This window comes from Schistocerca nitens, chromosome 2 (assembly GCF_023898315.1).
Source record: "Schistocerca nitens isolate TAMUIC-IGC-003100 chromosome 2, iqSchNite1.1, whole genome shotgun sequence".
Classification (NCBI taxonomy): Eukaryota; Metazoa; Arthropoda; class Insecta; order Orthoptera; family Acrididae; genus Schistocerca; species Schistocerca nitens.
The window spans coordinates 833,996,617-834,012,844 of record NC_064615.1 but is presented as its reverse complement, the minus strand read 5'-3'; the positions used below and the strand labels follow the sequence as shown (position 1 = coordinate 834,012,844).

General features: G+C 38.0%; 1 protein-coding gene across 3 annotated transcripts in view; it reads left to right on the top strand.

Annotated features, from left to right (window-relative positions):
• Positions 1 to 13,595, top strand: part of LOC126237102 (androgen-dependent TFPI-regulating protein-like) — a 137,450-nt gene extending 123,855 nt beyond the window's left edge. Inside the window, exons 2-4 of one of the 3 annotated variants that reach the window (XM_049946914.1) lie at positions 3,493 to 3,713; positions 12,803 to 12,954; positions 13,060 to 13,586. In XM_049946914.1, coding sequence (XP_049802871.1) covers positions 3,493 to 3,713; positions 12,803 to 12,954; positions 13,060 to 13,118 — 432 coding nt within the window. In that variant the 3' untranslated portion in view covers positions 13,119 to 13,586. Of the gene's footprint in view, positions 1 to 3,492; positions 3,714 to 12,802; positions 12,955 to 13,059 lie in introns of all 3 variants that reach the window. The other 2 variants (XM_049946911.1, XM_049946913.1) reach the window with 2 other exon arrangements.
• The last annotated feature ends 2,633 nt before the right edge of the window (positions 13,596 to 16,228 follow it).

Below are 16,228 nucleotides of genomic sequence, written 5' to 3'. Positions count from 1 at the left end.
GAGAAGGGATGATGGTGTCAAAGTCACACAGTAAGTCCATGGTAGGAATCCATTGCTTGGCATTGATATTGTTTGTTCATTCACTGCACTGATGAGTGTGACTGTCACTTCTCACTAGAACAATTCATTGGAAGGTTGGTTGTGAAGCACTGCATGATGTAGCATTGTGCTTCTGGTTGAACATTGGGAATTGTGATGCACAATGGTTGCATGTTGGTTGCATTGTTGCTGCACAATATCTAGTTGAGGACATATTTGCCATAATTCGCAGTCTCACTGACTAGTCACGCCCACCTGATGTCATACTACATCCAATCCCCACACACATAAGAGGAACTGCATGCAACATGATTGCTTTTTGACCAGTTCCAGCAGTTCACCTTCAGCCATCACTGGCGACTTCAGCGCATCTTCCTGACATAAGTTCAGCTTGACAATGCTGGACTCTGCAATTGCACATTCCATTTCAACTGACTTCAACTACTATCTGAAAAGTGTTGGTACCCTGCCTTCTTGCCTCCCAGTGCCCCCGCTCTGACATGGATGGTCTCTGCAAGACCACAACCATGGGAGTTCGCCCTGGCAAATAAATTACCACCTCATGTTGGTCACACTTCCCCTCAATATATGCTGTTTCTTTGATCAGACCAAAGTCTCTCTGGGATGTGTGGCTGCCAAATCCTGACATCTTAGCCACCGATATCACACCCTTGTGTCTGCTCTCACCATCACCATCCCATGCAGACACATTGGACAATCCCCATGGAAGCTACAACTGTACTACCACCTGTTCCGCACTCATACCATGACCACCATGATTTCGAGAAACAGCTCAGTCGTTTTTTGTGAAAGTATCAGCCACGGCACAATTCGTCATGCACATCTGTGCTGCATCACTTTGTGAAATGGCCCTGTTGTGTCAAGTGCCAGCTGTTGTGTCATGACCAACCCCCCCCCCCCTGCAAAAAAAAAAAAGAAATACATTAGTCCCACCTTTGCTTCCACCATTCACAACATTTCTTAGTCATAGTTAGAAATGGCTGAAAGCTCCTCCTCATTTACTAGTGTCCTTTCATGCCCTTTTTCGTGTGAGGAAATAAGAAAATATCTCATGGAGCCAGGCCAGGTGAATGAGGTGCATGGGGCAGCAGAACCATGCCATTTTTAGCCAAAAACTGTCTAACAGAGGTGGCTGTGTGCAGGTGTATTGTTGTGATAGAAAAACCAGTTTTGTTTCTGCCACAATCAGATCTTATTTTATGAACACTGTTTCGCAAACTTCTTAAATTGCTCTTTGAGCACAAGCTCTCAAATTCATGGATTTGGGCAGCTGGCGGATGTCAAGAACAAGGTTTGCTATCAATCGACATGTCACCATTTTTAAATTGAGCAAACCAGTCATACACTTGAGTTTTTTCCATAGTGTCATCTTGGTATGATGTTTTCAAGATTAAAACAGTTTCAGTAGCATTTTTACTGAGTATTAAGCAAGGTTTCACAGCTGCATGTTGTTCCCTTAAACTTTCCATCATAAAAAATGAAACAAGAACAAAATAGTGCTAGCAAAAACAATTACTGCAGATGAACAGAACAAACCTGGCTGACAACACAGATGGCACTGCTAGCAATGAGTTGTGCTATACACACCTAGCAGCAGAAATGCATACTACACTAACTCGGCACACAGCAATGTTATTCCAGTCTTTTTCAGGTAACCCCTCATACTTACCTGTACCCACATTTCAGCAGTTGTGAACCCCACTCTCATCTTCCATTCAGTGCTCTGCACTCCAGGAGGAGGAGGGGGGGGGGTGTCTCTGTGAGGACACTCTGTTTGATGCACATAGCTGACGTTAATATAACTGAAATATCTGTGACTTGACCAAAGACTGCAGTTTGTTCTGAGTCATGTTCAATGTAAGTCACGTCTCTGTATGTCATGATTCAATAAAGTATAGTTAGCTGTAACTGCCGCAGGTATCTTATTGGGACACTCCCTAATATCTATGTAGGAAAGTTGTCCACATTTTTCACCTACTTTTGTGTTAAAATTTTCTTTTTAGTGGAGGCTGTTGTCATTTATCAGTTTTTATAATTCTTAGTACAGGTCTTCTACCTCCTTGTCAGAATGTGGGCACATGTTAGTATGATATAAATTTGATGTTGATAGAATATTCAAAATATTAGTTGCACATTGCTAATCCTTGTTTACAATTTCTATACTGAAATCATTATACACAGACTCTTATTTTAAATTATTTATTGCTACTTCAAATGTTCAATAAATAAATTCACATCATTATCTGTGCTATATGTGAGTGAGACTTTGACAGTTTGTCATTTCCACACATACATATTAGATGCCAAGGCAAACATTAGTAATATAATAACCTAAGATCTTTTTCATAGTGACAGAACAAGTTGTTGCAGATGAAAGAAAATATATTTTGCTTATATTGCAGATCTTGCATTATGTATCAAGCATTTTGTGAGAAATAAAATGTCTGAGAAACCAATGAAGGACTGTAAAAGGCACAATACATTTATTATAATGTAACAATTATTGAGATGAATGAATGGAAAATGATTAAGAAAACAAATTAAAAATGTATCAACCTGCTTTTTATGTCTTTCTGCCTTAATGCCAGTCAGTTTTGATTGTTTTACTGAGGAAATTTTGTTCAGTAGTTTTCAGATATTTGTAGGAGACAAACAGGGGCATTATTTGTAGATAAAATGAACTTTATTGTGTAACACACTTAACTAAATTTCTTAAGTGTAATCATTTATTGGAATATGATGTTTCAGAGGATGAGATTTTATATAGTGATGTAAAATAATATAGGAACTACACTATAGTGAAGATAAGTATACATACAGCCTGCATCATCTTGTAATCACCAAAATTAGTTTCCTCCAACTATAGACAGTACCCAATAACTGGGCAACTGCTTCACAAAAACTAACTATTTGGCTGTGAGAATCTTAAAGCAACCATGATGTTGATATCAAATGAAAGTTTCTAGAAATTCTTACAGATTATTTAACTGTGGGTGTATTTTTAGTAATGTGGTCAGTCTTCAGTGTTAAAAGTATTATTATCATTAGACTATAAGAAATTTATGTAACTGTCAGAGCTGATTTGAACAGTGTTTCATGTACCTAAGCAATTAAGTGGAACTTCAGTTTTTCCATTTTATGAAAAACAATATCTGCTGAATAGCACAGCAGTGAAAAGAAAACAGTAATGAATGTTTCGCACTGGCCGGGTGGTCTCGCGGTTCTAGGCGCGCAGTCCGGAACCGCGCGACTGCTACGGTCGCAGGTTCGAATCCTGCCTCGGGCATGGATGTGTGTGATGTCCTTAGGTTAGTTAGGTTTAACTAGTTCTAAGTTCTAGGGGACTGATGACCTAAGATGTTAAGTCCCATAGTGCTCAGAGCCATTTGAACCATTTTTGAATGTTTCGCATTTTAATTTCTTCTTGTACAGATCGTGACATTGGTATTCTGGACTATATATTCAATAGATCGTGAACTCATATTGCCTAAAGCACTGGACGCCTTTTTGCCTCTTTGGTTAAATCATGCACTGCACACAAATATTACTGTTGCTGCATTTACTGAGCTGTTAATAACATTTCACTGGTATCCTGCATCACGACGGACTACTGTGTATGGTATTGCAGCAATTACGGTGGCTTATGGTGTATGGTATGTAACTGAATTATAATGAGTTTCCCTACGGTAATGAATCATACTTAATGAGACTGTTCCTATCAACCACTTGTTTCTTTATGTCATGTAAATGATTTCCCATTTTTTCTAGATAATAAGCATCTCATCACTTTTTTTATCTGCTCACTCACCTAATTGACAGTATGCTAAACAACTGACTTTTCCAAGTGGTCACGGTATCCAGTATCCACTCCCCAAGAAAATTAAAAATCTCTCTACCACAGGGATCAGTTCTTGGTCCACTTTTCTTCAACTTATACAATGCAGGCAAGCCAATAATTAAAAAAAAAAAATCAAGGAAGTTTGGTCACGCTGATGACAGGGACCTGCAACAAGGTGTTCCTCAATTCACCAATCAGAAGAAATCCCAATGGAGGACCTAGATGTAGTGGATAGTGCTTTAGCAAATGTTGACCCCAAACGTATGCCACAAAAATGAAGGTTTCCTGCTTCCACCTAAGTAATAAACCTCCCAGAAGAAATCAAAAACTACACTAACTCATAATAAACCACCAAAGCACTTGGGGGAACCCAGATAGAACTCTGCATTTCAGAGAGCATCTAACAAAAACAGCCAGAAAACTGAAAACGAGAAACAACATAATTCAAAAGTTATGTGGTACAACCTGAGGAACATCAGCATCCAACTTATGTTCTTCTGCTCTGGGTCTTGTCTTCTTAGCTGCTGAATATTGTGCTCATATGTATAAGTGATAGATGTCCAACTAAATAACACCATTCCAATGATTGCAGGTAGTATTAAGGGCAGTCGGAATGATCCATCTCCTCCATATTAATTTTAGATAATAGAAGGAACATTTTTTCTAAAACCATTAAACATATTGCTCTGAAATTTGCACTACATGTTCAGTGAATATTTCTCTACAAAATTAAAATGCCATGTTAAGAAATATTTATTGGTTTTTGTTTTACAATTTTTTTAAGCAGCTGCTTATTTTTTTCTCTAAAACTTTGCACTGTTTCTTCTATAACTCTTCAATTATACAATATTTTTTTACAATTTCCTATAAAAATGAAGGAAAAGAAGTAAACAATATTGTGTATGAATTTCATTGATATACTGTTAGCAGTTTTTGAGAAAATGTTCCTCAAATATGAAAAGTATAAAGTTATGGGAAATGGCTTCCAAGGTTTTTTAATACATTCCTGCCCCATATGATGGATTATCAGCATCCTCTTCTTTTTCCAGTGGTAGTTTCCCTTTCAATGGTCTTTCTTTCCATTTTTCTGCATGTTGTAGGCTTTTGTCTCTTCCTCCTGCACCTCTTGGTCTTTCTTCATCAATTTGGCACATTGTGGAAATGGTGTTGTGTCCTGGTTGGAAACCTAAACGTTTCAGCACATCAGATTTGTTAATGTTTCCTTCATCGTATGTTGCCACTCCATCATACGCTCCAAAATGCAATGTTTTTATCTGTACAAACACTCTTTTGAGAATCCTAATCCAAATTAAATTATTTATACTTTCATTTGGATTTTGTGTTTTCCCATGTAAACACTTTACCAATAAACTTGGCTGTGATAAATCTCTGAATCGAGCCCCCATGCACCTCTGCACATGTCCAATGCACTCCTGTTTTTTAATATGAATTTCATTGGCATAAGGTTTGAGTTCCTCTACAACTTTATATCCCTTAGAATCACCATCTCCTAGATAGTTAGTGTATCATACATTATACCACTCATGTGATCTGGAAAAAAATGCTTTCCCTCCCTCTACTTCCATCGCTCCACTCGTGCCTTGGAAGTTTGCTTCACAACTTTCACTATGTTCGTCCTTGGTATTGCCCTTACATCTTCATTGTTTTGAGAGAATAGCAACATCAATTACTTTGCAACTGTCTCCACTGGTAGCTGTCACAACTCCATTTAGAGATTTATGACCTCTACGTTGCCATCATCCATCCAAAGCAACAGTTAAATCTCTACAATTCCCACTATCTGTCACAGCTTCGTCAACTGCTTTCTTCATTGTTGCTTGAGCAATATCTTCAGCAGAAGATCCCACCAATTCATTATAAAATCCAAACTTGGTTGGTGGTTTTGGCAAGTTCATAATTCCACATAACATTGTCCCTGCAGCACTGCCCTTGCCAATGCAATGCAAGCCATACACTAACCTAACATTTATATCACACACCTTCTTTCCACTATTACCACTATGAGGAATACTGGTAGAATTGGAAAAAGAAACTTCTGCAGCGCATTTTTTACACTTCAATAACATTTTACATGCCAAACCAATGTGTGAAGTTATTTTCAATTCCAGTCCTCTTCCTTTGCAAACTTGGCATAACATGTTGTGTTTCAAAATATTAGAGAGCAAGGAAATGTTAATTATTTCATTCACATCATTACTGTCACTTTCATAGTTTGCAAATTTTCCTTTGTGGTCACAAAGTTTCTTGCTGGAAGAAGTTCTATCACATTCATTTGGAGTAGGCGGTGAAGCAGTCTGAGCAGCATCTCCCTTCGAAACAACAAAAGATTTCTTCTTCCACTCATTGTGCCTTTTCTTAAACACTCAATTGCTCAAACTGGGCATATTGATATTGACAAACCAAACATGTAAAACAGGTATGAGGAAAATTCGTCAAATACACAAAATTGAACAGCTAAACAACACAAAGCAAACTCCCCAAGTCAACACACACAGTATAGTCTTTATGTTTACCGATATGAACAGTCACTTGTCACAGAGATAAAGCCATACAATGTTGGAAAACAAAACATTGTCTAATTCCACAAAGATACCCTGCTTGCAGCCAGCCTGCAGTGCCATCAGAGGTGACACCCCCCCCCCCCCCCCACTCCCCCCAAGTCGCTACAACTGTTTACGCTGCGCGACAACTTTGCAGAGATAAAAAACACACTTAGAATACACTTAGACGGATGAAACTTGATTTGTTTTATTCAGAAAACTCCAAATAATTTTATAATGAAAATACTAAAAAATGTTAATTTTGTCATTTGCATCATCCCGACTCCCCTTAAATAAACACCTACAGAATGACTGCCAGTACTAGGCCACATTCCACTCCTTCACTATTACATATAAATGCTCTCATGAATGAATACTAGAAGATCATGGATTACAAGAATCTAACAGCACATCAAGATGCCTATGATGGTGACTATAACTGACTCTGCTCTGAATGACCATCAACAGTATCCGCAAGGCTCTCTGTAGAGTTCAACAGTAGTAATGCATCGATTGGACTGGACAAAATAATATGCCATATATCACCCATTCCATGCAAAATGAGGTCAGTACTAAATAGGATTAGAAACAAACAATACAGATATGCATACTTTTTGCACAAGTGGGATAAGCACCCATTACCACTTAATGATTGTGGAGAACCACAGACTGTCAGGCACATCACAGAAGAATTCCCTTCAAGATTATGTGACAGTAGACCAGAAGACTTCTGGCATGCTGGTAGAGAAATTACCATGGAGAAGATTTGCTTGTATACAAAGATCTCTTACTGGTAAGCCACTGAACCTTTATTTCCAAAATTTTATTTGCACAGCAAATAACTAGGATATAAGTTTTGCACACATTGGTACTTGAGCAGATACTCAATTTTTAGCAAAATTAATCACTACGTAATTATAAAGCCACAACTAATTTTTTAAAATCTGTAGACTTTTCACACACACACACACACACACGCACGCACACAGTGGGCTTCTGCCCATACATTTGTCAACCTTTTTCCCAGATATGTGAACAAGTGCACAACATATATATCTTAAATCAGTGTGTGCTCGATTTCATTTGGCTAGTATCAACATTTTCAGGCTGCCGTTGGCCCCAACTGCCAGTGCACCCACACCCTGCACTAAGTAATCTCTGGAGTACACAATAGCAAGTGGGCTTTTGAAACAGAGAAGCACAATTTGTACATAATAGTAGACACACGAGTCTCAAAATACGAATAAGCTGGTAATTAGGAAAAGACTTGAAATGGGACAATAAAAGAGAAGTCCCTTGCTTTTGACATCCAGTAAACACCACTGGAAAGAGTTTTACAGATTAATGTTAAGCAGAGTGCAGGCTGGAGTTAACACTCCCAACAAAAGCTATGTTGCGCCAGAAGAGAGGAACTGATAAGTATGTATCAACTTCTGCTGGCAACTCCAAACTCGATAGATTACTTAAATGCTCAATGAGTTTGTTTATAAGAGTTTATATTGTAAGCATTATGCACTACACTCTTATGTGACCTGACCCCCCCCCCCCCTTCCCTGCGCAAAAGCCAAACAATAATAAATAAATTCATTTGATGACACACCATTTGTGCAACAACAAGCTGGAAGGATATGATATGGCTATAAAGTTGAGTAATCAATCGATTTCTGCCTTGAAACTGTGTATTTAACATATTTCAGTGATTAGTAATATCAGTCAAAAATGCCAAGTCTATATTTTATAATTCAGAGATATTCCTGTTCTTTTCAGTCATGAGAATTTCATTTTCATCAGTAATTCAGAAATCACTCCAGCATTTGATTGCAACTTTACCATTTTAGTTCTGTGTTCAAAGCACCTTCACTGTCAGTTTCTTCAAAAACAGTTTTGAAGTGTCTGTAACTGGGGCCACGAGATTTTATGAAATTAATTATTGCAACCACAACTTTCATGACACGTTCAAAACTTATTATCCTTGGACGCAAAGTCTCTTGGTTGATTATACAGTGTAACAGTATCAAATAATCATCATGTACTCCTAAATGCCATATTAGTAATGACACCAATCTAGAATTAATTCCTACCATGGAAGTGCTCTGTCAGTCCCAATACCTGCTACCTTAGACAGATCTAAATTAATGTTTGAACACTGTTGTAAGAGTTCAGTAACATATCGCAACATCTACTTTGCTCTGACAATGAACTCTTTCCAGCCAATGCTTCACATACTTCAAGCTCATGCATTATACCCTGTGCTAATACTAACATCTGAGGTGCGGAAGTTATGTCTGTTGATTCATTGGTAGCCAATGAAAAGTAAGCAAATTTCTTTGAGCAAATATTCAACTGGTCCTTTATGTTTGCCAATACTGCAGTAATTCTCCTTTGCATAGTCATATGGTGTAGCTGAAGTTTCTCGTAATGCTTAACAGATTTTGAGCAAATTTTTTAGCAGCCATATCGAAACAATTTTTGATAAAATCGCAGTCTATTTGCTATATGGCGAGAGTTCAAAACTTATTTATGTTGCAGTTTCTGAGTCTTTAACAGGTTTTCTGAACATCACTTACTAATGTTCCCATTCTCATTTATAAAATAAATTTTCTGTTTACATAATTCTTCTGTCAATTCAGAAAATGCAGAATGAAGTCTTTCACAGTATCTCCCAGTTGTATTCCTTTGGGATAGTTACAAAACTTTTTCAAATAATGAAAATGATATTATTCGGAAACTACTCAAAAAAGTATTTTTCCATCCATCTATCCTGAAACTGCTACTTCTCATCCTGTAATCTGTGCTTTCAACTAGGTCCTTATCCACTATTGGTTTAATTTTTCAACATCCTCCAACTGGGTACAACAATGCTTATGAATACAAAAACAAAAATTTTTGTAAACAAAAAAATGATTAGTGTACAAACTTTTCTTACATTATTATCGATCAATGATCATGAAGTAAATGCTTACAGGTATCAGCAACATATAAACTTGTTGCTTACTCTCACTGCAAAAAGTTCAACACACTAATGAGTAGGCTGATGAAGCTCGTTGATGCAAGGTGTGTATTTTAGAATACACAAACAGCTGACGACTGAACAATGTCATTCCTTACAGAAACACATGAACACTGTTCCACTGCATTGTTGTGTAAGTGTGCAAGCTCAAAAACAATGTGCCATGAGACAAGTTATTATTCCAAATTGGGATCTACTAGCCCCAATGCCAGCTAGACTGGTCTGCTTCAAAAGAACTAAGTTCTGGCAGTCCTCTACTTTCTAAAAGGAATTGAAAGATGAGGAAAAAATTACAAGAATGGATGATAAGGGGCAGGCTACCATCACATCAACAGTGGACTGAATGCACCTCATGTGCTGCAGTCTGTGCATTTGTGGTTTAGAGAGACTGTCAGGTGAGCTTTACAAGGGAGAGTGTTCTAGACGTCCAAGTCCAGATTTTTACTCAGGGCGGTGTTGGCTCCTGCAGGAATGCAAGTAACCTATTTTTATATATTTATTTATTTATTTATTTTTAAGAAATATATATCTTCAGCAACTACCATCCAATGTGCATTCTATCCATGCACCATTTTGCAATGTGAAAATCTTGAAACAGTGCCTTTTATGGCTGACAAAATGTAGGGATCACAATGCCCAGTCAGTCTGTATATAATCACAATGACAGAATTTTCCTACTGGAGCAACAGCTTTTGGAACCAATGACACCGATTTAGAAACTACAAACTGGGACTTTATCAGGAAGCATTTCAAAACAAAATCATTATAACTTGCACGTTCTATCTGCTGGTGTCATAATTTCAAACAGACTGCAGAGAAGTGCACATTGCCATGTTCATTTATTTCTCAACAATCTGCTAACACTCAGAAGGAAAACTAGTATGTGACTTGTTCAGCATGGCACACAGTGAGGAGGCTGAATCATCTCACTGCATCTTCATAATGGATTGCAACAAACATCATTGATGTGTCTGGGGCAGACATTTCTGTATTCCCAGCAACAACATTGGATCACGAAAACATTCAAGGTGGAACATCTGAACCACTTGCCTCCACAGACTGTTTTTCCAATATTCATCCACCTGGATAAAATACTGATGTTCCAAGAACTAGAACATATCAGTACAGTTTTCAAGAATGCTATCCATGATAAATTTGCGTGTCAGGGCCCAAAACATTTAGTGTGACATGAATGTATTTTTGAGTCTGAGCAGCACTCTCAGTACAGAACTGAGAGCTTTTAAAACCAAGAGCCTGAGGTCAACAAGACCATTTCACTTGCAGACCATGTGGCAGCAAAGACTTCAAGTCAGTATTGTGATTTAGTACTCAGTCAGTTTTTATGTGAGTTCTATTTGATTTAAGTCTTGAAAGTTGCAGACATTTACTTATTGTACTGTTTGCAATGCAAGTTGGTAAGCAGCTCTAATGGTATGAGTGCCTGGATTAATAGTTGGGATCTACTCTATAATTGGTGCTAAATTATGAATGTTCGAGAATTTTCGAACAGACCTCATACTTGCAGATTACAAAGTTGTATGTCATATTTTACACCAATGAGCCAAACATAATGACCACCAATTTAATAGTGTATTGGTCCACTTTTCAAACACAGTACAGTATTGATTCTGCTTGGCATGATCCTACACGTTCTTGATAGGTTCCAGAAGTATATGGCACCGAATGTTTACTCACAGGTCGCTAAATTCCTGCAAATTACAGGACAGTGGCACCTGATATGTGTTCCAATGGGTACAGATCAGGGGCGTTTGCTGTCTAAGATATCACTGTGAATTCACTATCGTGCTCCTCTAACCACTGCAGCATGATACTGGCCTTGTGTTGCACAGAGTTATCCTGTAGGAAGATGTCATGCCATTAGAGAAGACTTCAACCATGAATGAATGCATGTGATCCACAATAATGTTCATATAGTTCACTGCTGTCATGGTGTCATCAAGTACTACCATAGGTACCATAGAAACCCAAACAATCTACCCCATAGCATAATTTTGCTCTCACCGGCCTGCATCTGTGGCGCAGTTTACATTTCAAGCAACCATTCACCTGGATGGTGGTGTGTAAGGATCCAGCCATCGACCTGGTGTAACAACAAGTGCAATTGACTCAGCAGGTGACACATTTGTATTGATACACAGTGAAACCTCAGTGATGCAGAGCCCACTGCATTTGTAATTGATAATGTTGTTAGGTCAACACATGAACATGGAGGGGTTGACTGATGCAGAGCTCGAGATTCAACAATGGTGTTTGAATGGTGTGCTGCACCAGCATTGTACTCTGTTGTCAGATCTGCCTCAGATCACTGTCTATCCTGGATTACACAGGTGTGGCTCCTCTGACCTACATGTTTTGTGATGAGACGTGGATGTCCAGTATCATACAGCCTATGCGTTGTACCACCACCCTCCACCCACTTTCCATAGGTGCTCATGATAGTAGTATACAAACAGCAGACAATCTTCACCATTTCAGAGGTTCTCATTTCCAGCTGCAGTGCCACAACAATGTGCCTTTTGTCAAAACTACTTACATCAGTGAATTTCTGCATTTCGGCCCCTTATATTCATTATAATGACTGCCCATTCACCTCTCTGCCACTTAAATTCTTTCCTTACTGGATCATGTGCCCACAACACCACTAGGAGGCATTCAACCTCACGGTGTGCAGTGGTCGTAATGTTTTGGCTCATCAGAGTATATTGTAGTACGAATCATTGTGCTGAAGTGAAACCTTTAACAAATTCATCACTTTTCTGTAATGAAAATCTTTTTATGATCACTGAATGCTCCAACATTCTTTTTGCTTAGGTGTGAAAGATGAAACCTATAATAAAAACTAAACTGGGCGCTAACTTTACCAGTGGTGTGTTCTTATCTGAATCATTTTGTAGGTGTACAACAAATATTTAAATTCAGTAAGACATATTTGTGTGAGACCTGAGTTTCTCTTGGCATATACAACTTTCAAATAACTTCCGGGAATTCAGCCAGGTAACACTTTCAGCGACCGTTGATATTTCGGCGGAAGAACACCCCGCCATTTTCAAGGCAAACAGGCAGTTTGCCTTGAAAATGGCGGGGTGTTCTCCCACCGAAATATCGGCAATCGCTGAAAGTGTTACCTGGCTAAATTCCCGGAAGTTATATGAAAGACATATTTGTGACTTATCAGCCATTTACATTTCGTTTCATGCTTATGGTATTCCAGTCTGCATGAGAACATGGCTATGCAATATTCTCAGGAAAAATTATCTCTAATAAATAATTACTTATGCAGGGACAATATATATTTCTCTTTCAAAATTTCAGCTTTTTCTCTACATACTACTATGATGGAACATGGCTGTATCCAATATATGGAGTTTTGAACTGGACCCAGCGTATTTGTTTCTCAGCTGTAATATTTATAGCATGCATACTGATGTCTTTGTTTGGCGAATATCTGAATTCACAAATATGGGGTAACTATCCAGCTTGTTTAACATATTTATGCTAATAATGTCTACATTTTCTTTATATAAGTAACCTGTAAACTATGTTGAGAATAACTTGCATGTTGTTTGCAGGCCTTGAAATACAGAAGATGAAAGCAAAGGATTTGTCAAAACAAAAGAAACACAGCTAGAGTTCCAAACACAGTTTTATTATTGTGAACAACTTTAAAAATGACACAAAATTGTAGCAGTAATTGACCAGTTCCACTGCTGATATTTCAAATTTAATATGTGACTAGTTTGTTAATTCTTAAGGTATCCTTGCTGTTATTGTTGTCAATTTTATTGGATTTAAGAAGCAACTTATGTTATGAATGTACAAATGTGGAGTGGTGGAAATAAGAGATACAACAGTTTTCTTTTGTATACTTGTTTGTATAGTATTTTTATTCTATCCAACAAATATTGCACATACAACTGAAATAGTTAAATATTGGACACGTGTCTATCAGGACATATTACTTCTCCATACAAAAAGATGGAAATATTTACAAGTCAAGTAAATTTTCATTTTACATTTTCTTGTAAAGTCTTCTCAGTGAATCCTTGTATAAATGTTCAAATGCTATTTTAAGTGATGCTCAACATATTACATATTATTCATTTTTCATTACAGACACAGAAACATTTACTTTTAACTTGCTGAAGTAAGTATGTATAAGCTGCGGTCAATGCAGTATGCCTTTACATTAATATTTAAATTGTTAAATTAATTGCATTTCCATGAGTTGACTTTTATAGACTTTACCAAGTGCAACATTTCTCTCTAACAATGTCTGTCTTTCAGTGTTACAATATTGTCACTTGCTCTTTATTTTATACATGATATCCATAAAAGAATGTCCCAGTTATAAAATTAAATAGTATCAAATGAAAGCATTGTAAATTGTTGGTCTATGGCCAGCATTGAAGAGTAGCTAAAACAGTTTTAGGCCCATATGCCTTTGTTGTTTTCCCACTGGCAGTACTACACAGGCAAAATGATGACTTCTGAGCATGTTCCATTTTAGAACAGGAAAAAGAGAATAAATTTCTGTTATTTGGCAACTCTCTTTTTCATTCTACCTGTATATGCTACAGTGAACAGGATCAGTCCTGTGCATCCACTTACACTCCTTAACCCATCATGATAAATACAAGTGGTGTCCTGTAATGGTATCACCACCGTCAGATCTACTCAACCTTTTCCTGTCCAGTCACATGTGCTGGTGACATGTGCCCAGTGGTGCCTTCTACATCTACATCTACATCCATACTCCGCAAGCCACCTGACGGTGTGTGGCGAAGGGTACCTTGAGTACCTCTATTGGTTCTCACTTCTATTCCAGTCTCATATTGTTCGTGGAAAGAAAGATTGTCGGTATGCCTCTGTGTGGGCTCTAATCTCTCTGATTTTATCCTCATGGTCTCTTCGCAAGATATACATAGGAGGGAGAAATATACTGCTTGACTCCTCGGTGAAGGTATGTTCTCGAAACTTCAACAAAAGTCCATACTGAGCTACTGAGCGTCTCTCCTGCAGAGTCTTCCACTGAAGTTTATCTATCATTTCTGTAATGCTTTCACAATTACTAAATGATCCTGTAACAAAGTGAGCTGCTCTCCGTTGGATCTTCTCTATCTCTTCTATCAACCCTATCTGGTACGGATATTCAAGCAGTGTGCAAACAAGTGTACTGTAACCTACTTCCTTTGTTTTCAGATTGCATTTCCTTAGGATTCTTCCAATAAATCTCAGTCTGGCATCTGCTTTGCCAACCAACAACTTTATATGATCATTCCATTTTAAATCACTCCTAATGCCTACTCCTAGATAATTTATGGAATTAACTGCTTCCAGTTGCTGAGCTGCTATATTGTACCTAATTGATAAAGGATCTTTCTTTCTATGTATTCGCAGCACATTACACTTGTCTACATTGAGATTCAATTGCCACTCCCTGCACCATGTGTCAATTCGTTGCAGATCCTCCTGCATTGGAACTGTATCGAATGCCTTGTGGAAGTCAAGAAACATGACATCGACCTGAGCACCCGTGTCTATGGCCCTCTGAGTCTCGTGGATGAATAGCGCGAGCTTGGTTTCACATGATCGTCTTTTTTGAAACCCATGCTGGTTCCTACAGAGTAGATTTCTAGTCTCCAGAAAAGTCATTATACTCTAACATATTTCGTGTTCCAAAATTCTACAACTGATCAACGTTAGAGATATAGGTCTACAGTTCTGCACATCTGTTAGACGTCCCTTCTTGAAAACGGGAATGACCTGTGCCCTTTTCCAATCCTTTGGAATGTTACACTCTTCTAGAGACCTGCGGTACACCGCTGCAAGAAGGGGGGCCAGTTCCTTCACGTACTCTGTGTAAAATTGAACTGGTATCCCATCAGGCCCAGCAGCCTTTCCTCTTTTGAGCAATTTTAATTGTTTTTCTATCCCTCTGTCATCTATTTCAATATTTACCATTTTGTCATCTGTGTGACAATCTAGAGAAGGAACTACAGTGCAGTCTTCCTTTGTGAAACAGCTTTGGAAAAAGACATTTAGTATTTCAGCCTTTAGTCTGTCATCCTCTGTTTCAGTACCATTTTGGTCACAGAGTGTCTGGGCATTTTGTTTTGATCCACCTACCGTTTTGACATAAGACCAAAATTTCTTAGAATTTTCTGCCAAGTCAGTACATAGAACTTTACTTTCGAATTCATTGAACACCTCTTGCATAGCCCTCCGCACACTACATTTCGCTTCATGTAATTTTTGTTTGTGTGCAGGGGTTTGGCTATGTTTATGTTTGCTGTGAAGTTCCTTTGCTTCCACAGCAGTTTTCTAACTTGGTTGTTGTACCACAGTGGCTCTTTTCCATCTCTTATGATCTTGCTTGGCACATACTCATCTAATGCATATTGTATGATGGTTTTGAACTTTGTCCACTGATCCTCAAGACTATCTGTACTTGAGACAAAACTTTTGTGTTGAGCCATCAAGTATTCCGAAAACTGCTTTTTGTCACTTTTGCTAAGGAGAAAAATCTTCCTACCTTGTTTAATACTTCTGTTTATGGCTGAAATCATCGATGCAGTAACCGCTTTATGATCGCTGATTTCCTGTTCTGCGCTAATTGTTTCAAGTAGTACTGGTCTGTTTGTCACCAGAAGATCTAATATGTTATCGCCATGAGTCGGTTCTCTGTTTAACTGCTCAAGGTAGTTTTCAGATAATGTACTTAAAAAAATTTCACTGGAT